This window comes from Pagrus major, chromosome 22 (assembly GCF_040436345.1).
Source record: "Pagrus major chromosome 22, Pma_NU_1.0".
In the NCBI taxonomy this organism is placed as follows: Eukaryota; Metazoa; Chordata; class Actinopteri; order Spariformes; family Sparidae; genus Pagrus; species Pagrus major.
In genome coordinates this window covers 12,755,747-12,779,428 of record NC_133236.1, presented here as the reverse complement: position 1 = coordinate 12,779,428, position 23,682 = coordinate 12,755,747, and the positions used below count along the sequence as shown (strand labels likewise).

At 40.9% G+C, this 23,682-nt stretch overlaps 1 protein-coding gene across 1 annotated transcript; it reads left to right on the top strand.

The window, feature by feature from the left end:
- The first annotated feature begins 423 nt into the window (after window positions 1–423).
- On the top strand, window positions 424–23,569 carry kif3ca (kinesin family member 3Ca). Its single transcript, XM_073492519.1, has 8 exons — window positions 424–1,839; window positions 15,766–15,867; window positions 16,359–16,481; window positions 18,341–18,459; window positions 19,857–19,973; window positions 20,227–20,335; window positions 21,912–22,057; window positions 23,439–23,569. Exons 1-8 carry the CDS (start codon window positions 424–426, stop codon window positions 23,524–23,526), a joined length of 2,220 nt encoding a protein of 739 aa, XP_073348620.1. The 3' UTR covers window positions 23,527–23,569.
- The last annotated feature ends 113 nt before the right edge of the window (window positions 23,570–23,682 follow it).

The following is a 23,682-nucleotide window of genomic DNA, read 5'->3' as shown; positions in this document are numbered from 1 at the left end:
GACCTGAAGGTTTTTACTGTCGGCACTGTTGGATTTCTTTTTCTCACCGAGACTGAATCGGGACGTGTAGCGGGACTGCAATGGAGCGTCGATCCAGTGCGTGAGAGCTGGTGACCGTCTGTCTGTTTGTGGGCTAATATTACAGACAATAAGCGAAGGAAATTAGCCTTTACACACAGTGGCATCTCATCGTTAGTGTTGGTTATTAAAGGAGTCTCTGTTAACAGGCACTGTAGCTGTTTTCCGTCATGATATGATCAAGAAGCCATACTGAATTTGTTATTAGTGGTTAAAGATTCAATGGTTACACAATTCACAGGCAGACGGGAGGCTGATTAAAGGCACCACACAGGTTTTTCAGCTCTTTTTTTAAATTTCTATTATTTAGATCATATAAATCAGAGAACATAACAGAAGGCAGTCATGTCAAAAAATAAGAGCAGTGAGTCAGTGAAGGTGGTAGTCCGATGCCGGCCTCTCAACCACAAAGAGGAGTCCAACGGGCCTGCAGGGGGCATCATCCAGATGGACCTCCGCCTGGGACAGGTAATCCTCAGAAACCCGCGAGCACCAGCCAGCGAGCCCCAGAAAACATTTACATTCGATGGAGTTTATGATGCAAACTCCAAACAGCGAGATCTCTATGACGAGAGTGTGCGACCCCTCATAGATTCGGTTCTTGCAGGGTTCAACGGCACCATCTTTGCGTACGGGCAGACCGGAACTGGAAAGACCTACACCATGCAGGGGGCATGGATGGATCCGGAGAAGCGTGGTGTGATCCCTAACGCGTTTGACCACATCTTCACGCACATCTCCCGCTCGCAGTCTGATAGGCAGTACCTGGTGCGGGCGTCCTACCTCGAGATCTATCTGGAGGAGGTTCGGGATCTCCTCGATCCCAAACATGGCAACGCCAGAGCCCTGGAGCTCCGGGAGAGTCCGGAGTCAGGGGTGTACGTGCGTGATCTCACATCGTGCGTCTGCAAGAGCATCAAGGAGATCGAAGAGGTGATGAACATGGGCAACCAGGCGAGGGCGGTCGGGGCAACAGACATGAACGAACACTCGTCTCGGTCCCATGCCTTGTTCCTGATCACGGTGGAGTGCAGCCAGCCAGGACCAGACGGGAGGAAGCACATCCGGGTTGGACGCCTCAACCTCGTGGATCTGGCTGGCAGCGAGCGCCAAGCCAAGACAGGCGTCCAGGGAGAGCGCCTGAAAGAAGCCGCCAAGATCAACCTTTCATTGTCAGCGCTTGGGAATGTGATCTCAGCACTTGCCGATGGTCGAAGCAGTCATGTGCCGTACCGGGACTCCAAGCTGACCAGGCTCTTGCAGGACTCTTTAGGCGGGAATGCAAAGACTGTCATGGTAGCCACTTTAGGTCCTGCCCCTCAGCACTACGACGAGACCCTCACCACCCTCCGCTACGCCAACCGCGCCAAGAACATCCAGAACCAGCCAAGGGTCAACGAGGATCCCAAGGATGCTCTGCTGCGCGAGTTCCAGAGAGAGATCGCTCGCCTCCGGGCCCAGCTCAACCACAGGAAGTGGAGGAGCAAACAGAAGAAGGAGCAGGTGGAGGTGGACGGCGAGGCCTGGGAGAGAGAAGGGGACGAAGAGACAGAGGGTGAGGACGAGGAGGGTGTGGAGAAGGCGGCGGAGGACTACGTGAAGCTGGAGGAGCAGCGGTTGGAGATGGAGAAGGAGGCGATCAGAGGAGATCAGTTCATGCTGGCCGACGAGAAGCAGAGGCTCCTGGGAGAGAAGGAGAGGATGATGGGAGATCTGAGGAAGGAGCAGGAAGCCACTGAGCAACTGACCGCCAAGTACAAGGTGAGAGTCCCGTCAGTGGCTTCATTCATTCATTCATTCATTCATTCATTCATTCATTCATCCTTTTGTTCCATTCACACAGCCAGGAAGTCAGATTAAGGACATGTGGTCTGGGGGATTATCATGTGTGATAATCTGATGAGCTGCTAGTAAAGCACATTATAGACACTAACCCTGGGAACTTCATATCTAATTACATTTTACAAAGAAAACCATGTACTCCTGACGTTAAAGAGTTCATAACAAAATCACTTGATTGTTTAGGTGTGAGTCGCAGAGTCTTTGAGATATCAGCCGTAGAGATGTCTACCGTCTCTTGAATATAATGGAACCAGATGGCACCTGGCTTGTGGTGCAAAGCGCCAAAAAGTCCCTATCCAGAAATCGTAACCTGGTTACTGAAGGTAATCCATGGACCTTGTTGTGAGAAGTTTCATGTAGGTAATATTTTCTTTACGTATCATTGCACAGAAGGAAGATGAGCGCAAGGGTTTGAAGCCAATTTTCGTAGTGGCCAAACTAGTAAGAACTTCACGTGATGCACTGGGGCCCGAAAATACTTTTTCCCAAAAGCTTAAATTACAAAGGAAAGGTCTATAAAACGGTGATGACTGACTCATTTCAGTATCATAATTTGAGCCATTCTGTCCGATACCATTTGGAAAGTCTAGAAGAGCAGCACGATTAAATTGTTCTATCCCTAGACAAGTTAGCCGGGCGCTAATTCGGAAGTTAGCCATCTTGGTCGGCAGACGTCTCTAGTGCACACGCTTTATAAGAGAGCCGGGTAATTTTATGACTTGGAAGTCGAGTCTTTTTTGGCTTCAAAGCGCCGCTGACGTGTTTTTAAAGGAATGAACGGAGCTCAGATTTAATTTATTAGGTCGGTTACAAATGATATATTTAGCTTACCTACAAATACTTTCTACTTTTTCGTAATACTTTGTTTTAATTACTCATACATGCGTAAAGAAGAAATATGAGTTTTAGAGTTGGTTGTAGCCATGCAGTTTAGAATTAGTGGAGAATGTCTGATGATGCTAACCTAGCTAACGCTAATTGGTCACTTAGCAAAATGTTTCCTTATTTGTGGTATTATGTGAAATCTAATTTAAGATCTTCCCAGTTTACGTCATTGTTAAACAGCATTTTGTGAAGTGTCTGGTGAGATGTGTCGACCATATTCCACATAATCTCCTTTGCCCCTCAATCTAAACGGGTCATATAGCATGCTAACTTTAGCAAGCTCAGCTAGCTACACCGCAGTTTTACCTGTGGTCTGCACTGCAAACGGGTCTGAACAGATTGAGTCATCATTCCTATAATCAATCTATCAATCTATCTATCTATCTAGCTATCTAGCTATCTATCAAACAAACTTTATTTATATAGCCTTACAAACAAATCAAAATGCAATTCAAAGTGCTTTACAAGTGATTGAAAAAACATGGTATATTAAGAAAACAAAAATGGGTTTAGAGACTAATGCACACTTATTGCAATAAAATGCTTATAACAAAAAGTGTGCCTTACTTTTTAACATTTGGACATTTTTGGGTATATAATATCTGATTTGTATTCTTTCCAGTTATGTGATTATACAGTAGACATTTCACCCAGCAGAATATCAGCAGTAAACACCTGCTGCCCTTCCTCTAGAGTCTGCAGTGTCTCACATGTCCAGGCAGGAACGGGTGACCACTGTAGCTTAAAATGTCAGCTCTCTCTCTTTGCCCTGTGACACACGCCAACACACACAGGCAGCAATCAAAGACTGAGTCAGAGCTGAATTAATTACTTGCTCTGATTCATGGGCATATCCAGTCAATAAGTCACCCGTGCAGAATGACTGAGTGTAGCTGCAGCGTGGACCGTCAAACATGAGACACTGCTGGATCAGCTTACTGAGCCCGAGGCCCTGATGTGAGGAAATGAGAGGAGGGAAAAGATATTTCAGTGTCACGTATTCGGGAACAATAGAAGGGCAGGATGGAGGTTGAAAAATCCCTGCGAGTATCTTTCTGTTGGTGATGCTCCGTGTAGTTCTCCCTCAAACCTCACCAGAGTGCCTTTAACAACTCCCAGAGCAGAGGTGTCAACTTGATGCGCTCAGCTGTGGGTAATTTAAAATCAGTGTAGGTGGAGGGAACGATAGCAACAGGAGAGCTATAATAACAGGGAGAGATTTTCACGTTTAGAAAAGGTTACAGTTATACCTGAGTCTGCTGCAGTGCATTCTGGTCTATTGTCAGTAGACAAAATGATCAGTTTGCCTCCTCTACTATGAATATCTTCCATGTAGGGTATTATGTTTGAGAGCAAGATCAAAAATCAAGTAGAAATAATATTTATAATCTTGATATTGATGTACAGTGCATCCCAGTCAGGGGTGGGAATTTCTCAGGGACTCACGATTTGATTTAAAGTGATTATTGATACGTCAAAGTTTTTTTTATTTCTATACATGATTTATTTTTTGTTCACTGTGTGCCTACTTAAAACAGATTTGTAATGATCCATCATTAAAATTAATGAATTTACTTCCTGTTATCTTTGCTCATGCCTAGCTTAGAATGTAATCATGACGCTCATGATGGATTTAGGTGCAGTGTACCTATAAATGCAAGATATATTGCCAAGAATTGATTATATTATAATATTGCTTAAAAAATGTATGATTGGGTTACTCATGCATATCTATGTATATAGCCAATATACAGTATGTCCTGAATAAAGTTAACTTAAATAAAGGATATATTCGGTTTGGTTTGAAAGGCAGGATAAAAGAAAATGACTGCCATAGTTTTGTATTTGGGATTTTTTTTTTTTTTTAAGTAATAAATGCACACTGCAACATATACACAGGAGAAAATCAGTAAAATCCCTTAAATTAGCAAAAATGTTGTGCTCACCTTCATTAAACTCATTTTTAAAAGCGGTGTAAGCACTCTAATCTGCAGGACGTGGTCATTTTTCTCCTCAGTCAAGGTCTGCTGAGGTGTGGGAAAGTCCCATGAGACAGAGCTGATGTATATCCTGCTTTCATGTTCGTTTTTAGTGTGAAGCAGCTCATATTCCTTCCCATCACGCTGTCCTCGAAAGCACCGTGGGGCTAACACTGTTTTGTGCTAAAGCGTATAAAATCAGTGATCACGCAGCACAGTTGTGTGTGTGTTCGATGCTGACTGGGTGGCTGCTAAGAGATGTCAGCGCAGAGAATCAGCAACATTTCCCTTCTCCTCTTTGCCCCAAGGAGGAAGATGATTAAGGACAAGAAGTATTTCCTGCCTTTGATGCATCGGTCAGCTGCTGTTGGTGCACTACTTCAAAACAGTGTTTGTTAGCAAGATACAAGTTAATTTGTTTGATCCAAGATGCAAGCAGTTAAGGTCTATCCAAAGTATCCAAAGTCTGCTATATCTACATTATTGTCTAAAAACTAACAAAAATGCACATCAACGAGCCATCATGTTCTACCTGGTGACATGATCCTTGAGTGTGATGAACATGGGAACTGTAGTTTATGTGGAAGTGGACAAGTGCCACAGACAGGATAAGGAAGTTTTCATGGCACAACAAAAATATATAGAATAACTGCACTCTTCAAAGTAAAGAAGCCTTTTTTGGAGCGTACACTGAGGGGAAGAACAGACAAACAAGGAACATGTCACATGTTAAGATCACAGGTCAGTTTTACAAGATTAAGACATGTACATGTGATCCCTTTATGTCACTGATGTTGGTTGTCACGACTCATGCTCTCAAATCAGTAGCTTATGTTTGTTGTAAAGTTGTTGTAAAGTTTTTTGTTATCTCACCTATTACTATTAATTACAGTTTTCCTTGGTCTGGAAGGAATTCTGGGTGATTTTATTATTTTATTTTTATTCCCATGGATAACTGTGGTTCACTGTAATGTAAATTACATATTTGGACTTTCTTAACCTGCCAATGTCAGCAGCAGATGTTTGTGAACACACTGTTTCAACTGATCCAACCACTGAACTAGTAACCGCAATATCCCGAGACTCCCTTGACAAATCAAATGATTTTAAGAGTTGTTGCATGAGGAGAAACAAAACAAACTTTGCAAAACAACTACAGCAAATTCTAAATCACTGGTGCCTTCTTTTAAATTCGGCATTAAATGCAATGCATTAAGTTGATTTTGTCTTTGTAAAAAGTATCAGCCTGTCGTGTCTTAAGTGCGTCTTACCTCTCAGCAGCTATTTGAACACACTGTTTCAACTGATTTAACCTTTTACACAAAATTCATGAAAGAAGACATTGTATTGATGCAAAGCATGCCAAATCTTACAAATAAAGCTAGCACTAACCAATAAAGGGTACTTCTTTGGCGCCTGTGGAAAAAGTCCCCAGACTTCCTTAAAAAATCGCTCAATTTTTCGAGTTGTTGCGTTTGAAGGAACTTTATTTACTTTGTGAAAGGCTGTCTACAACACTTTCTTAACTATTTGGGCCTTCTTATTATTTCGGCAAACATTTAACATGAAGATATTTCTTTCTTTGTGCAACATGGCCAAATTTTGACACAACATTGTATCATGTTGAGATACTTCCAAGGCAGGGACAATAGTAGATGAATAGAGAGGCTGATGGAAAGATCATAAAGGATGGAAAGATCATAAGGGAACTAAATTACAGGATAATCTCCACTGAGCACTTTGATGGTATTGATCAGGGAAAGGATCTTTCATTTGCTGATTGAATCTTTTCTTTTGGGAGGAGTCGACTGAAGTCCAAGTCACAGTGACTCAGGTCCACAACTCTACTTTAATAAAATAATGGATATTTGTACAGCTGAAAATGTTTTGTCTTTGACTTTGATTGACGACAGAACAGTCTTCAACAGCTTCTTAAACACTTCCAAGCAAAAAGATATTCCCTGTTACCAAACATAACACGATTATAAGTTGAGGATGCAAAGATTTTTAGCTCATATAAATCCTTCTACTAGTATTTCTGCTACTGAATTAATAAAATGATAAGTTTTTAGTTGTCTTATGACAATACGAAACAATAATCCATCAATCAACTGCCTTTTTATCTCCCGTGACATCCCTGTGATGGTGTAACGCTTCATGTCTAATCAATCAGCCAGTTATAGCAGACCCCGTCTCTGCTTCCCTCTGATTGACTGAGACTCATATTAGCCCACCAATCACAGAATGTGACCTCAAGGTTCCATTTTTCTCTCTGCTCTGATAACCAATGAGAGAGAGGTTGCTAGGCAGAGAGGCAGACTCACAGAGAGAGACTGGAAATATGGTGGAAAACAGCTCAGGAATAACCAATTATAGATAACATCGGATTGAAAGGCTGTCGAGTCCCTACTCCTGTTTCCTCTCTGTCTCCCTCTCTCTTACCCCCTCTCACCCTCACACACAACAAATGTAAGTAGGTCAGGGACGAGCCTTGTGAAAGTATGTTGGGTCAGCTGGTGCTTCTGCAGGGTGCTGTGAGCTAACCGGCCTCCAAGGTGCAGTGCTCCATCTGTGGACTGTGTTGTTATGTTGGTGCAACTGTTGGTGTAGCTGTTGTCTGCTCAGCTGGAGGTGCCACCAGCTTTGATTTACATAGTTTACTGTAATGGGGGAGGAGGTACAGTCTTCAAAGCTAAAGTACCAATACCACACTGTAAAAATACTCTATTAGGAGCAGAATTTTAAATTCTCAGCTTTCTTTTAATGCCATTATAAATAGATATAGTCCTATTTAAATATATGTTTCCATATTCAAATACACCATTCAGCTCCTTGTTTTAGGAATGACTTGTCATCATGCTATCACACCATAAATTGATGTTAGCAGCTGCTGTTTGTGAGAACACTGTCCGTTTCAGCCAACCATTGAACAAGTAACCACAATGTCACCAGACTCCCTTTACAAATTGCTTGATTTTCAGAGCTGTTGCTTGAGGAGAAAATTAACAAACTTTTCAAAACACCTATGGCAATTTTTGTAAATTATTCAAGCCTTCTTGTAAATTCGGCATAAAATGCTGTACATTAAGTTGTTTCTTTCCTTGTAAAAAGTGTCAGTTTGTCGAGGCACCACTGTACCAGCCTTTAGCAGCCGTTTGAACACCATTGACACTGAGTTCATGAAAGAAGACAACATTTCATTGACAGTAAACATGTCAAAGTTTACAAATACAGTAGTAGTACATCTGTAATGTTATGTAATGAGGAAATCCTCAGACTTCCTTTAAAAAAATCACTTGATTTTGAGAAAATATTTCTTTGTTTTTGTAAAAAAACGTTGTATCCATTTGTTCCAGTGATGTAGGTGTGTATTTGTATACAGAGTGGGTATTTCTCCCATTTTTCCGGGACGTTGAACTCTTCCAGTACTATTTTTCTTAATGGAAACTGCTCTTGAGTCAGATGTTTTACCACCCATTACACAGCACACTGCTGTTATGAAACAGCAAGGTATCAGTGCAGGCAGTGTGGAGAGCTTCATGCTGAGCAGCAGGTTCTCATAAAGGAGGCTGCTGTGTTCCTCCCTCCAGTGGACTATTCTTAGATCCACTTTTCTGGGTCACAACTGCAACATCTCCTTCTACTTCTTCTTACCGTCTCCCTCTCTGCTCCACATCACATCTATCTGTCTTTCTGTCTCATTTTTAAAGAATCTGTAGGTCCTTTAAGAAAACTATCTTATAAAGCTACAACTTTAGACCCTGAAACATGCTTTTATTTTGTTACTTGCATCAAGAGTGTATTCTGTTGCTGGTGTTGATTTGATGCGAAAATGTGGAGAAACATTGTCTTGTTTCTTCATTTCACTCTCCTTTAGCTAATCTGTGTATCTGCCTTCTTTTCTGTCTCTTATCTGAATTCATTCCTCATATATCAAGCTGAGGTGTTCCCTTTTATTACGGGGTTATTTTAAGAAGTTTTAACATTTTCTTCGATCCTTAGTTGCCCTCAATCTGCCCCGTCTTCTTCTTTGTTTAGCAATTTTCTTCAATTCCCGAATATGCCTTCTTACAGCTTCCCAGAAAAACAAAAATTGTCGAATTTGAAGTCTTTTTTGGGGGGGAACAGGAACATCAATCCGCACAGACAGACAACTCTCAAGAGTGAGGCTGACAATAAAAAGCTCCTCGATGGCGAGCTGCCTGGTTAAAGTCTCTGTGTGGGAAACACTGAGCTATTTTTCTCCGATTCTTTTGATCCTTTGATGTCTTTTGTTCGAAGCCTGACGTAGATGTTGCGTCGTTCGACTTTAGAGCAAACAGAGGAGGGTAATTCAGCCTGGAGCAGGAGGATAATTGAATCTTTCAAATGAGGAACAATTACTATTTTCTGTCTGACCGTGAATGCTTCTTCCAGTTGCTTTTGTTATCGGAGGAAATGGCATGGACTGTGCATTAAGGTCTCTACATCCTGCCCGCTGAAGTTCAACCAATCAGAATGTGTGGTCACTACAATGCCCACTGCCTCATCGGAAATATAGCAGAAAAACTCACACACACACACACACACACGTATAGCATCATGGATAGAATGACTGTTTCCTGTTTATGTATCTGCCTTCCTGTCTGTCTAATTAGAGGAAAAAGTCTGAGAGGGAGGCATGTGCGTGGTTGCGTGTGTGTGTGTGTGTGTGTGTGTGTGTGTGTGTGTGTGTGTGTGTGTGTGTGTGTGTGCAGGCTAACGAACAGTAAGAGCTCATCACCGCTCTCCATCTTTCAGCATGGAAGCCTGCATCACTGAAATATTGATGAATCAACTCTGTGTGTGTCCATGTGTGTTTGTACATGTGTGTGTTTGTATGCGTGTGTATGCGTGTGTTTGTGAGCTGAGCATCCAATCGTGGGATCTGTGGAGGAAGACGAGCCATTTCTTATAGAGCGCACACTCCTCTTTCTCTCATACAAGGAGACAAACAAACAGAGAGAAGGTTTGCACATGAATATAAATCATTAAAAGTGTGTGTATTTAATTTTATCTTCTGAGGCACAGAAAGTGAAAATGGGTATTTTGGATGGACAAGTGATGTAATACTTTGCAAATGTAACAACTCATTAAATATACAAAACGATATGAGAACATTTCTATGGTTTAGAAAATTTCAAGCTGTGTAAAAACTTCTAAGTACTAAGTACAAGTAAATCATACTCCTATAAGATTGTTGGACTCGACAAAAAAAGGTCAAAATCAAGTCAGCAGAATCAGAAAACCAAATCCTACTGCCTACATTACCCACAATGCAACCTGACTGGCCACAGGAGGTTCAGATCAAGCCCCCAAGAAGAGCACCAGGCTCTGAAGCCAGTTTACGTAGTGGCCAAATTGTGTGATTACACCGTCACGTGATGCATTGGGGCCCAAAAAGACTTTTTCCCATGACCAAATGTGCACATTGTAAACAGCTCATTAAGATAAAATCTTACTCTTGAAAATGATCAATGTAATATAAAGAAAACATGCACAGTGATTCAGTCTCCCTCTGGCAGGATGAAAGGAGGTTTTGGAGTGCAAGGAGTATCTGTATGTGCTGATTGCACGTCACTTACTGGATCTGCCTTGTGTGTTTGGTAGAAGCAGGAGATGACTGACAGTGAGTGAAGTGTAATGAGATTTTAGGCTTTAAATCGTGGAGCCTTAAGTGGTTTTTACATCGATCAGGACTGATGTGAAGCAGATTCTCAGAGATGCTCTGACCTTTGTTCTGTCTTTTTTCTCTGCCTCTGTCGCTCCTGCTCAGTGTCTCCTGTCTTCTTCTTCTTCTTCTGTCTCTTCCCAGCGAGCTTTCTGTTTATCCGCTGCACACGAGAGTCACTGTCGTCACATTGTATTTATATCCCGGTAGCTCCCAGCAGGCCCTCGCCTCGCTGCGATTGGCTTGCTGATGGCGGATGAGCCGGCTCAATATGCAACACTTTCCGTTCGCTTCACTTTACCATCAGGAAATCAGATCAGTCACAGCTTATAGAATTTGAACACACAATTACAGGCAGATTATACACACACACACGGTGTCACGACCCCTCTATTTTTGCTATCTTGTTTGCTACTGTAATACACATTTAGTCCCCATTGTGAGACTAATAAAGCAATATCTTATCATAACTTATCTTAAAAATGTTAATAAGCATCTTATAAGGACCGAAAAGGCTTTATTACCTATTTACTAAAGCTTATTACAAGGACCTTAATATAAAGCATTACCTGCTACTTTTAGCAGTTGTCCTGCAGACTAAGAAATTTCAGAGAAAAAATATGTCATGATACTACATCTGATCTTGTACATAAAGAAGTCAGAGTAAGAGTTTGATATATGCTGCAGTGAAATGAGACTTGAGGTGAATAATATTTTCCAATGTGGAAATCTTACTAAAGCAAACACACACACACACACACAAACATTGCAAGATATAGAATCGGCTTTATTGATCAAGAAGTACTGAGATGTAGACACAGGAGGGTTTATGGTGACATGATGAACAAACTGAAGCTCGATGTTGACCTTTAGAGAATATCAGACATCCTGACTGCATCTATGTGTGTGCGTGTGTGTGTGTGACTGAAATCGCAACCTGTGGAGAGGCCTGGAAACATTCGAATTGACAAGTGACTCGTGTCTCATGTGATTGAAGGTCAATCGGACTCCTCATTGAGTCATCGCTCCTCCTCCTCCTCCTCCTCCTCCTCCTCCTCCTCCTCTCATGTCTTCTTTTAATCTTCACCTCGATCACATCAGCTCAGATGTGAGAAAGCGCGACCTGAACATTAACGACACGATGTCCTGGAGTCCTGCCAGGGCAACCCATGACACCATGACTGGAGTACATTTCAGGATAAGTTGATTTCCTTCTTGACGGTGAACTCTAATGTGGAATAAAGGATTACAGCTGAGATCAAAAGTTCAGTCGTGACCTCGAAAACAGCAGCTGACAAAACAACTCAGCACATGGTACATTTAGTAGCTGCTCTGTAGCTTTCAATCATATTACATGATTTTCCTTAGCAGCAGGAGGTTAGAAATATAAACAATAGTTTCCATTTTTCTGAGCCCTTGAAGGACTTCTCCTCCATTCCCAAATTTTCCAGTATTTGGAAACGGTACTTCTTGGAAAAAGGTTCACGTAAGAGTTTTTTCTGTAGACTACACTCCACATTTACCCAACTTAAAGTGACAGTTCACCCCTGAATACAAAAATATGTATTCTTCCTCTTACCTGTGGTGTAAGCTATCCATCTAGACTGTTTTGGTGTGAGTTGTTGAGTTTTGGAGACGTCTGCCTTCTCTCCAATTTAATGGAACTAGTGCGGAAACAGAAGAGACAAACTGACAAAGATGGAGGGAGACTAACAAGACACAGGTGGAACGAACGGGGCAATCAAAAAAAGCAAGAAGAAACACATGACACATGAGGGAAGAACTACAAAATAAAACAGGAAATAACTGAACATGACACGATGACACAGTTTGTGGTTTTTTTAATGTTGCGGTTACTTCAACTGGTTTTATTAACTTTTATTAACTGAATAACAAGAGCGTATCTCCTTCATACAAAGATCCTTTTGTGGCAATGTGGCATCATTCTCCTGTTGCTAAGAGGACCACATGATTTCTGTTTAATTTGATAGCAGTGATAGTGACCTTTTTGTTTCAGGAGGACCTCTGTGGTTAAAGAAAGCAAAAGAATCACCTCATGTCCAGCTACCGGCACACAAAACTGCTAAGACGAAGACTTAGAGCACGGTGCTCAACATTTTCTGAACCTGTTTTAAGAGGGGAATAAAAGATTTATTCTTTAGCGCCCAACTTAAAATTAGTGCAGAAGAAGACTCGGTTCCTCTCATGAACTCAATGCTCGCAGGCATAAGTACTGTACAGTGTAATTGTTTGATTTTAATTGGACGTTGCTGCGATTGTGAATTGGTGTAATTGGGGTTTTGACACAGTTTCGTGAACCCAGTGAGACTCACAGCCGATCTTTCACTGAAGTTAACACATGAATATGCATTTTCTTCACTAGATAATAGCATAATGTGCTTGGTAAGTGCCTGGTGGATAAATTTAAAGTGTCAAGTCCATTCACTGCCTGCATTATAAAGTCTGAATATAAAGGATTTGTATCAGACCAGCCTATCAGGGAGAGGAGACATGGGATGCATGAGAGAGAAACCCTGACATGAATCAGCCCTTTAATGAAGCTGAAAGAATATGACAAAACACAAAGAGCAGCAAAGCAGGCAGTCACACACACACACACACATGTACACGCACACACACTGAGAGAACACAAAGACAGCTCGAAACAAAGAGGCTTTCTGTACAGACCTGCTGCAGACGCATCCTCTCTGAGGGACTCCACTGTACTCTCTGTATGAGTTTGAGTGTGTGTGTGTTTTTGTGCATGTAATAAAGAATGTATAGGCTGCACACAGTTGACACACACACTGTCTTTTTGTGTTAAGTCCTGAGACTGGAATGTGGCCAATACAAAATGACCGTGGCCCCTGCTTGCCCTTCTCGGGCCCCATTTTTCTTTCTTCCTCTCCTCCTTTTTTATATTTTTTCTCCTTCTATTCTCTGATTCTTGTCTCTTGTTCTTCCTGCTTCTCGATGTTCATTTTAGATTTCAGCCCTCAGGACAGAGTGTGTGTGTGTGTGTGTGTGTGTGTGTGTGTGTGTGTGTGTGTGTGTGTGTGTGTGTGTGTGTGTTCACTTTCCACACAGATTGCATCACTGTGCATCACTTTTAATCTCCACAGTAACCAAAGGCGCTGTAACCTGAGGCATGAAATGATAATGATTCTTCATCAGAGTTCACGCGCATATTTTAACATTTATGAATTTCATTTTGAAAAGGTAGAAATTATAAGTAGAAATTCTTTCATTAAGTGCTCTAGTTCTTGAGAAGTAAACAGAAAGAGGGAAAAAAAGAAAAAACAACCCCAAGTCCATAGCTTTTTTTGGCACAACTTTGGGGTAAGTGTTAACCTCAGTATGCTAACATGTTAACACTGACAATGTCAACACAGTGATGATGTTTACAATGTTCAACATGTTATTTTAGCGTGTTAGCATGCTAACATTCGCTGATTAGCAGAGTAGAGCTGTAAAGTATTTGTTCATTAATCAACGTATCAGAGAAATTTAAATTGTGATCTAATGATGAAGTTTATTTATTTGTTTATATGTCTGACTAATTTATTTAATTAAAAAGTAACTCACAAAATAACTTTATTTAAACAGGGAAGAGCCAATGGGAGCAAGCGGTCTTTTTCTACAAGGTTGCACCAAATAAAATACAGTTATATATATAAGGGCTGTCAAGCAATTAAAAAAATGATTCTAAATAATTACAAGCTTTGTGATAGATTAATAGAAATTAATTGCACATGCCAGTATTTACCATAAACATTTAAAAATATTTCAGTGCGAATGTATTTATTAGATGAGTGAATCAGTGAATAAATGCCCATTCTAAACTTTAAAAGGAGGTGATATGTCAGGCATGAAGTACTGCGATGGGACTAAACCTCCTTGCTGCATAAACTGCACAAAATGGTGTCCCTGTCAACAGTTCCATGTGTGCGTTTTTTGAAGTACCACGCCAGTGTGTTTGGTATTATTATGATCTTTCCTTATCTTTTATGATTTGTGACAAACAACTTAATTTTGTGCTTTAACTTAAGTTGCAATAAAATGAAATGCATTACAGTAGAATCTGGGACTTTCATGTCATCCACCAAGCTTGGCTTCTGGTGTATAATAAAAGCTGATGCCGTGACCTACACGAGTGACCTACGCCATAGTGAGCATTTATACATGTGTGCTGGCATGTCTGTATTGCTGGCGCTGGTGAGCTGATTTCTAGCTGTACTTTCCCCTTTAAACACCCCGCCTCCTTCGGCCCACAGCTGAGTCTCTGGACTAGAGAGAGCGGACAGGCAGAGTGGCTGCAGGGTGGGCTCCATGCAAACCCAGCTTGAATGACTAGTAAACATAATACAATGAAACAAAGAAATGCATACATTGACGTTTACTACTCCATATATATTACTTTGTTTCACACTACTGTATAATCCTGTTGTAAATTCCAGAATTAGATACATCTTGAAGTTTAGAGATATCCAAAGCTATTACAATTCATCCTGATGGGCACATGAATGTCTGAACAAGATTAAATGCGTCCCTCCCACTGTTGTCAAGACATTTCACTAAAAGCCCAAAAATGTCAAAATCATAATGGCACTGGAGGACATTTGTGCCATCATTTTCATTCATGTTTCCATATTTCACAAAATAAAAAACTGTGATCTGCTGGTAGAGTAAGATGAAAAGTCAGCAGGTCTCATCTTCTCAGGGCCGTTAATATGTGAGTAAAATTTCATGGCAATCCTTTGAATAGTATCAGCCAGGATATATCAGCCTGAACCAAAGACATCAGACATCAGTTGACAAGAAGGTTGACATGAAAGCACAGACTGTCGTTTTGTTCCAGTCTACTTTTGAATGTGATTCATGCCTGAGGTCTGAAGCCCGACAATGTTTCAGCCGAGCTCAGCTTGTTGTGGCATGGTGTCATCGTGGGGACGTTAATCTGCTCACTTCCAGATCTGTCTGCCTCATCAGCACAATGTCTGCACTGACTACAGCTACAACACACACACACACACACACACACACACACACACACACACACACACACACACACACACACACACACACACACACACACACACACACAAAGATCCAACTGATGTCCTGATGACTTCAGTTTGACCTCAAGAAACTTGAGCGTTGTCCTTGACATAAACGTTAAGACATTTTCTCGATTATTAATTTCAGCTACAATTTTACCACTGAATCAGTCAGTTAAAATATGAATGGTTCCTGATTATAAAAATTAATCTGAATATCTTTTGTTTCTCTCAGGCGATGGAGAGCAAGCTGCTGGTTGGTGGAAAGAACATCATGGATCACACCAATGAGCAGCAGAAGATGCTGGAGATGAAGAGGCAGGAGATCGCTGACCAGGTAAACCTGCGTGTGTGTCAGTGTGTGTTAGAGATATAGCTGGCACAGAGTTTCTTTTTCTTCTTTTATCACAGTAATCTGCAGTAATTTTACTGTTAGATACTCCTAAAAGGTAATGGTTAGTTGAACCAGTGGAGAAGGATGTTTGTTTGCTTTTACTCCTGTTCCTTTAATATTGAGTTTGATATTGAAGAAATCTACTTTTACTTTTATTATATTTAAGCTTATTTTTCCCTACATGATACAGCTGCACTTATGCAGCCTACTTTAAGATTAATAAATGTTTAGCAACTAAGTAAGTGGAAACTGGAGAAGAGACATTTAACTGCAGCATGAAATACTGAAAATACTGAAGTTCAGGTGCAGTTTTCAACCATCAACAGACCTTAAGAGTTAAGGTTGACCTGCAAAATACATACGGTTAAATGACCACAAGCGATGCAAGGAGATGCTGTTGAACCGAAAGGTGACATTTTGATGAATATTTTCAGACGTGTAGCGAGAGGGAGATTCAGCAGCAGATGTTGGTGCAGGACGAAGAGACTCTGGAGCTGAGAGAGACTTTCACTTCTCTGCAGCAGGAAGTCGAAGCCAAGACCAAGAAACTCAAGAAGGTAAAGGATGCACAGAACCACTTACACTGCCAAAAAAAGAAGGCACTTTTAAAAAACAGAATAATGGAAATGAACATATATTTTTACATGCTACATCCTTTTCTGTTCCTAATGTTAGTATGTCACTCTTTACCCCTCTGATCCCTTTGTCCCTTGACCTGGATCCTAATGACCCCCCGCCTCGGCCAGTACCTCAAGGTTTGTCCTGCCGCCCCCTCCTCTTCCCTGGACCTCTCCCTCCCTCCGTCACTCTCTATCAATCCTGGGCCTCTTCACGCTCTCCATGCTAACCTTCTCAGTCTGTTTCCCTTCAGGATCTCCCAGTAACTCACTCCCAAATACCCTCAGTGCAAAACCCTAAAACAACACTCTGAACCTGACAAACCCCTCCCTGCTCGCCTCGCATCCCAATCCGCTGCACGGCCAGCAGGACTAACCCCCAAACAAGCCATTGTGTCAGTGTGGATGACGATGTGATTCATGATCTTTGCTCTCCTGACGCTCTAACTCGCCACGCGTGCCATCTACCCTTCTCTCACTGCATGGTGCCGCCTCTCCGAGGAAAAGACGGAAGTTTGAGATGTGAAGTTTCCACACTGTGGAGCTCAGAGGACAGCCTGCGAAGCTCAGACAGACTAAGGGTCAAAAGGCTTGTTGAGTTGAAAACTCTGCAGAACGTTTTGCAGTTGCAAAACAAAGTGGTTGATAATAGTTGAGGAGCATTTATTGAGCCGAATGTATAGTTGTGTGTTCAAGAAAACAGTTTTTTCTTCACATTCAGTTCATAATCTTTTTTATAACTTTCATTCAACTAAAATCCTTACATACTGCACCTTTAAGATGATCTGGATTATTTACATGATATTACGATATTTATGTATTGTGTGTTACACACGCCACAAAAAAATAATTTTCCTTGTGCTATATCCTCCTCCTCTTTTTTGTCCTGTCCATAGTTATTATTCGTAACAGATGGTCGGTTTGCTGTCTGATAGTCAGTTAGTTCTTCGTTAGCTCTGCGTGACATCAGAGAACATGAATACACATCAGAAGCATTTAAGTGCTGCATAAACTACTGCGATTGCTCCATGTGGGTCATGATGATAACTGTTGAATCAAGGAGTCACCTGTCTGGCTTCATGTTGACTTCATGTTTACTGCTCTTGGGTTGTTTGAAAGAAGTTGCTGTGAACAGGAACCACAAACACCTAGTTCTGTTTGGTGTGAAAGCAGCGTAAAATGCTTCAGGAAACACTTTGGAGAACAGGTGCACTGATGTTTTCAGTTGACAGTAAACTTTGAATAAAGAAGAAAAGTTGCTCACAGTTTAAGTCATCTTTTAAACCTTTAGAGAAATACCCCTGGGTATTGTAGCATCATGCCCTTGTGCTTCATTATTCTGAAACGCTGTGTTTGTGAATATGGAATTCCCTTTCAAAAATTGCAACTTTAAGCTTTAAATCCAATTTTAAGCATTTTTTTTTGTTACCAGAAAATAAGCCTTCGCATCATACAATTTATGAACTGCACTGTCATCTTTCAGGACAACTACACCAGGGCTAAAGTCAGGATTAGCCTACTTGTTTAAAGGCCGTGCAGTCAAAGAATGAACAGTGTGAAAGCTCGGGAGCGCAGGAGGAAAGAGGAGGAATGAACCGGAGAGAGAGGGAGGGCTGCCATGTTGCCAGGCTCCTATTGGCTACCCTTTTCTCCAGACACCAGTGCCTCCAGTGCTGTTGCTATGGGCAACCAAGCCCCAGCGAGTCGGAGACCAGTTCATCAGCGAGTACACTGCGCCGGGCGACATCTCTCCTCCTCACCCTCTCTGTTTGTTTCTCTCTCCCTCTCTCTCCTCGTAGCTGTATGCCAAGCTCCAGTGCATCAAAGCGGAGATCCAGGACGTGAACGACGAGCACGTGAGGAGCCGACAGGAACTGGAGCAAACCCAGAATGAGCTCACCAGAGAGCTCAAATTCAAGTGAGTCCAGAAGAGTCAGCAAAAACAGTGAATATGCCCGGATGGTTCAGCAAACACAGAGAACGCTCACAGCAGATACGTACATGCTTCATATGAATTTCATTATCCGAACACTGAGAGAGGCTGAGAGATGTTAGGTCAAGGAATCAAATCTGTGAGTGGGAACTTCATTTTCTAGCTATTTGTCAACATATATAGCAGCTTTAAAAACAGAGTTTACAAAGTGCTTTGACAATCAAGCAAAAGCAGGAAACTCTGGAAGAATAAACACTCAACAGTCGAGCCAAACACAAGGAAGCCGAGTTCAGACAAGAAGGCAGAACAGAAAATGTAAAAACACAGAGATAATATGAGTCATTACAAGTAAAAGGAATAAAAGCCATAAAACAGGCAAACTCACAGTAAAAGAAAGAGAGAGGACAACGGTGTAAATATAGAAATGAATAAAAGAATAAATAATAATAATAATAATGAACAAACTCTCTTTGTTTTCATGACTGAATAAACTGAGTAAACAAACTGACCTTAAAGGACAACACAGTTTCATACTGTTTTATTTTGTTTATATGTGGCGGACCCTGCCACCTTTCTAGCATCAAACAGTGTTCTGGGACCTTATTTTCCTCTGAGAACAGCTTGTTTATTCAGTTATGGAGAAAATCAATATTTCTGAGTTTGTATTATTACCTCATTAATATTGTAAATATTAAAATTCTGAGTTTGAATTTCTTCTCCAAAACCACATAGTGTCCCTTTAATACCAGGACAACTTTTTGCAGGGGCACCATCACTAGCATCGCCCAAGACGACTGTAATTTGTTAAAATACAAACAAGTCAGAGTGATTTTTTGCTCCTATACCAAAATGAAAAATGTTGCAGCCAGACCTTTCTCTTTAGTGCTGTGGGGTCTGACTGTGTGAGACTAACGACGGTGCAATGCAGCAATTAATGTCATTTGTTACATATGTGTTTGACTTGTGCATATGACAATTTAAAACGTCTACTGTCAAAAACAGCTGTTAAACTAGTGTCACTCCACTTGACCCCAAAGACCAAACATTACTCAAACCTATGTAGACAGGCTGTCCTCATACTTTTCTTCATGTAGTGTATTTAAAAATATAGTCAATGTTGAATTTTAATTATCTTGGTCCAAAACAATTCTATAAATCTTTTTTTTATATACTGTAAACAGGCCACATAGACTGGCAAATAGCTAAAGGAGTCTCTTAAGATGTTATCTAAGTGAAAAAAGTGCTTAAAAATATAAGAAAGGAGAAAAAGAGCAGACGATTCAGACACCATATTAATCTGCAGACTCTATTATAATCCTCTCTGAGTATTTGTTCCTGATATGACTTCAGACTAACCCTTTGCATGTGTTGTTTACCTGCAGGTATCTGATCATAGAGAACTTCATCCCTCCAGAGGAGAAGAATAAGATCATGAACAGACTGACCTTTGACCCCGAGGAGGATCAGTGGAAGTTTCAGCCTCTTGTTCCTGCTGAAAGGTCAGTGTGGGTTTCAGATGTTGGGATTCAGGCCATCAGGTGGAAATAATGAACTCAAAATGTGTTTAATTAGAGTCAGGGTTCATGACCTTTTGACGTTTGTGCTCTCTGTGTCACCCGCTCTTCTTCTCTTGTCTTCTTCCGCTGCCATCATGAGCTTCATGAAGATGCATTTTGGCGTTTTCAGTATTGATTTCAGATTTTTTTTTTGTTGGTTTGTTTCTCATTGATCCTCCTCTCTCCCTCTTTTCAGTAAATCCTCACAGATGAAGAAAAGGCCGACATCTGCAGTCGGATACAAACGGCCGATCAGCCAGTACGCCAGGGTTGCCATAGCGATGGGAGCTCACTCCAGATACAGGGTAAGTGTGCGTGTGTGAGTGTGCTATAGGAGGATTTCTGTTGAATGGGAAACTTTGTGATAACGAAAACGTGGAAAGCTACGGAAGCCCTAAAGGGCCACGCATTCATACATTTTATTTCCTCCGTTTTCCTGTGATAACGAGTTAATTTCATTTGTTTTCTCGAGATCTCGAGTTATTATCTCGAAATAACAACTGCCGTTTTCCCGAGATAGCGGGATAATTTTCTCGAGATCTCGAGATAACGAAACTTTGTTTTCCCGAGATAACGATATAATTAATTTGAGATCTTGTCATATATCTCGTCATATATCTTTTCAATCAAGGCCTGACACAGGCTGAAATAGCATTATGCCTTGCTATTACAGATAATATACACATTAGTGTGCGTAATCTAAAAAGATGGTTAGCAAGGCTTCAGCTATATCGGCAGCGCAATCTAAGTGAGCCTGATGTCGTTGTTATCTACATAACTGACCAGCTACGAGGTCCAGGGCGTCTCCATAATCTCAGGCCTATCATATCACAGTCATTATCTCGAGATCTCGAATTAATTATATCGTTATCTTGGAAAAACAAAGTTTCATTATCTCGAGATCTCGAGAATATTATCCCGTTATCTCGGGAAAACGGCAGTTGTTATTTCGAGATAATAACTCGAGATCTCGAGAAAACAAATGAAATTAACTCGTTATCACGGGAAAACAGAGCCCTTTAGGGCTTCCGTAGAAAGCTAACAACGCTAAGGCTAAAACCCTTACCCCCAACTTTGCAAAATGTAATGCATGAAACACCTTTAAAGGGCTTCCGTAGTAAATCATGGGACGGGATCAAAAAATAACTTTCTCTCCTTTCAATACAATGAATGGAACCAACTTCAGCTCTCAATTTGAATTGTGCCATGCATAAAGGGCCATGCATTCATACATTTTATTTCCTCTGTTTTCCCGTGATAACGAGTTAATTTCATTTGTTTTCTCGAGATCTCGAGTTATTATCTCAAAATAACAACTGCCGTTTTCCCGAGATAACGGGATCATTTTCTTGAGATCTCGAGATAAAGAAACTTTGTTTTCCCGAGATAACGATATAATTAATTCGAGATCTCGAGATAATGACTGTGATATGATAGGCCTGAGATTATGGAGACTCCCGGGACCTCGTAACTGGTCAGCTATGTAGTTAACGACGACATCAGGCTCACTTAGATTGCGCCGCCGATATAGCTGAAGCCTTGCTAACCATCTTTTTAGATTACGCACACTAATGTGTATATTATCTGTAATAGCAAGGCATAATGCTATTTCAGCCTGTGCCAGGCCTTGATTGAAAAGATATGTGACGCGGTGATCGATATGCTCCTGCTCCTCTGACATTGCTACACTGAATGATGTTTCCTGCAATGATTTAATATACTACACTATCGTTTTGTTTTCTCAAGATCTCAAATTAATGCATGGCCATTTAGGGCTTCCGTAGAAAGCTAACAACGCTAAGGCTAAAACCTTTACCCCCACTTTGCAAAATGTAATGCATGAAACACCTTTATCTAAATGGATCATCCGTCTGTCTTCAGGCTGAGAACATCATGTTTCTGGAGCTCGACATGACTCCTCCAAACACCGCCTCACTGGATCGCTCGGCGGAGGCGGAGCTGAACCAAAGTCACTCTGTGGACAACTCGCCCACCAAGGACAGAGGCGTCCGCAAGTCTCGATCCTGGTGAGCCTGAAACCCCTAAACCAGATCCTGACTGAGATATATTGAGATATAGTACCGCTGCATATGTTGGCACGTCCGCAAATAGAAAAAGTAGTACAAAAATGGTCTGTAGTCTACTTTTCAGGGCATTTTGAAGCCTATTTAACTAATTAAACATGAAAAATTGTGTATTTTAATCTCTCAACCCTTCATATTTGTTACTGTAGTAAACTTTAACTGTGAAATGTGCTGCTTCGGTACATATCATCAACAGAGCTCTTTAATGACCACGTTTGAAAAATCTTTGCCAAAAAGTGTTTTTGTGAGACATAGTAGGTCCAACATATTCAATCATTTCATTCAACCTTGATTTAAACTCAGGAATACATCGAGGTAGAGCTGTTGACAGCCAGAAGTACAAGCAGGAAGCTCAGATAACAATCGATAAAATGTCAAAATAATAAAAAGCAAAAATTTGCTAAATAGTAAAACCATAGGAATCAACTAGAATGGCACTCAGTAGAGCACAAACCTCCACCGAGGCCCAACAGTCCCTTTTTTGAACTCACTCATAGATACCACCTAATACAGATGATTATTTTTTATCAAGATCCATGTAATATCCCAAGTGAAATTAGCCAAAATGTTAAAATCTCTCAATGTAAAAGAAAGTGAGAAAAGAAATTCCTATTCCTTTATCCAGATCCACACCAAAAGTAAATGGGCTCTATTCTGGGCCGAGACCCATCCTCCATCCAACTTTGGTGGAAATCCTTTAAGTAGTTTTTGTGTAATCCTGTTGACAAACCAACCAACTAACACACAGACGTGGGTGAAAACAGAACCTCCTTGGTGGAGGTAAATAAAAAAAAAAGCAATTGAAATTTTAAACAAATTAATCAATTAAAACAAGAACATCTGAGATGAAATCAGATTAAAAATTGGTCCCTTATTAGCTAATATATCCCGTTGTTAAATTAAAATTTATTGTAACTGTAAAATGTCCTACTCAGTTCTTATCTCAATCATTTTAAAAAGCTAATTTAAGGAATTAAAAATGTTTGTTTATGTCAAAAATCCAGTATATCGGCTGTACCACTTTACTTTGAGTACTGATTTTGTCTTGTCCTGCTTTTACTGGCCTGTGTCTGACTGGTGTAAATGGTTTAGAGTCAGCACATCTCTAAATGAGATTATTCAGGATTAGCCACACCCTGTCTAGGCGGTTCTAATCTGATGGTTTACTGTATCTCTCATTTGCTGAGCAGCCTGTAATCTCAATGTTGCTGCATAATCTTATTAACCTGCGTCTAAACTGTATGTAAAGGTTGAGATTATACATTATCCACATTTTGATTCTTATTTCTGACGCTTCTTGTTTTGTTTTGTTTTTTTGTTGCAGGTGTCAGACCCCAAAATCCATCACCTCCTCTTCTTCTAATGTTTCCCTGGCGGCGTGCCACACTGCCACACCCATGGCGGCACAGTAAAGCTTAAGAGAGTTTTTTTATTTAATTTTTTTTATTTATTGTATTCCTCCCTTTACTCCTCTTCCTCTTCTTCTCCTCATCCTCTTTTTGGCCAGTGATCCTCTTAAAGACTTTGAAATGAGGCTGGGCCACCTCTACTGCATCCTGAGAGGTGAT

Coding starts and splice junctions, on each gene's coding strand:
- kif3ca (XM_073492519.1), top strand. CDS start 424: ATGTCAAAAAATAAGAGCAGTGAGTCAGTGAAGGTGGTAGTCCGATGC. Junction 1,840..15,765: donor AACTGACCGCCAAGTACAAG/GTGAGAGTCCCG, acceptor TGTTTCTCTCAG/GCGATGGAGAGCAAGCTGCT. Junction 20,336..21,911: donor GAGCTCACTCCAGATACAGG/GTAAGTGTGCGT, acceptor GTCTGTCTTCAG/GCTGAGAACATCATGTTTCT.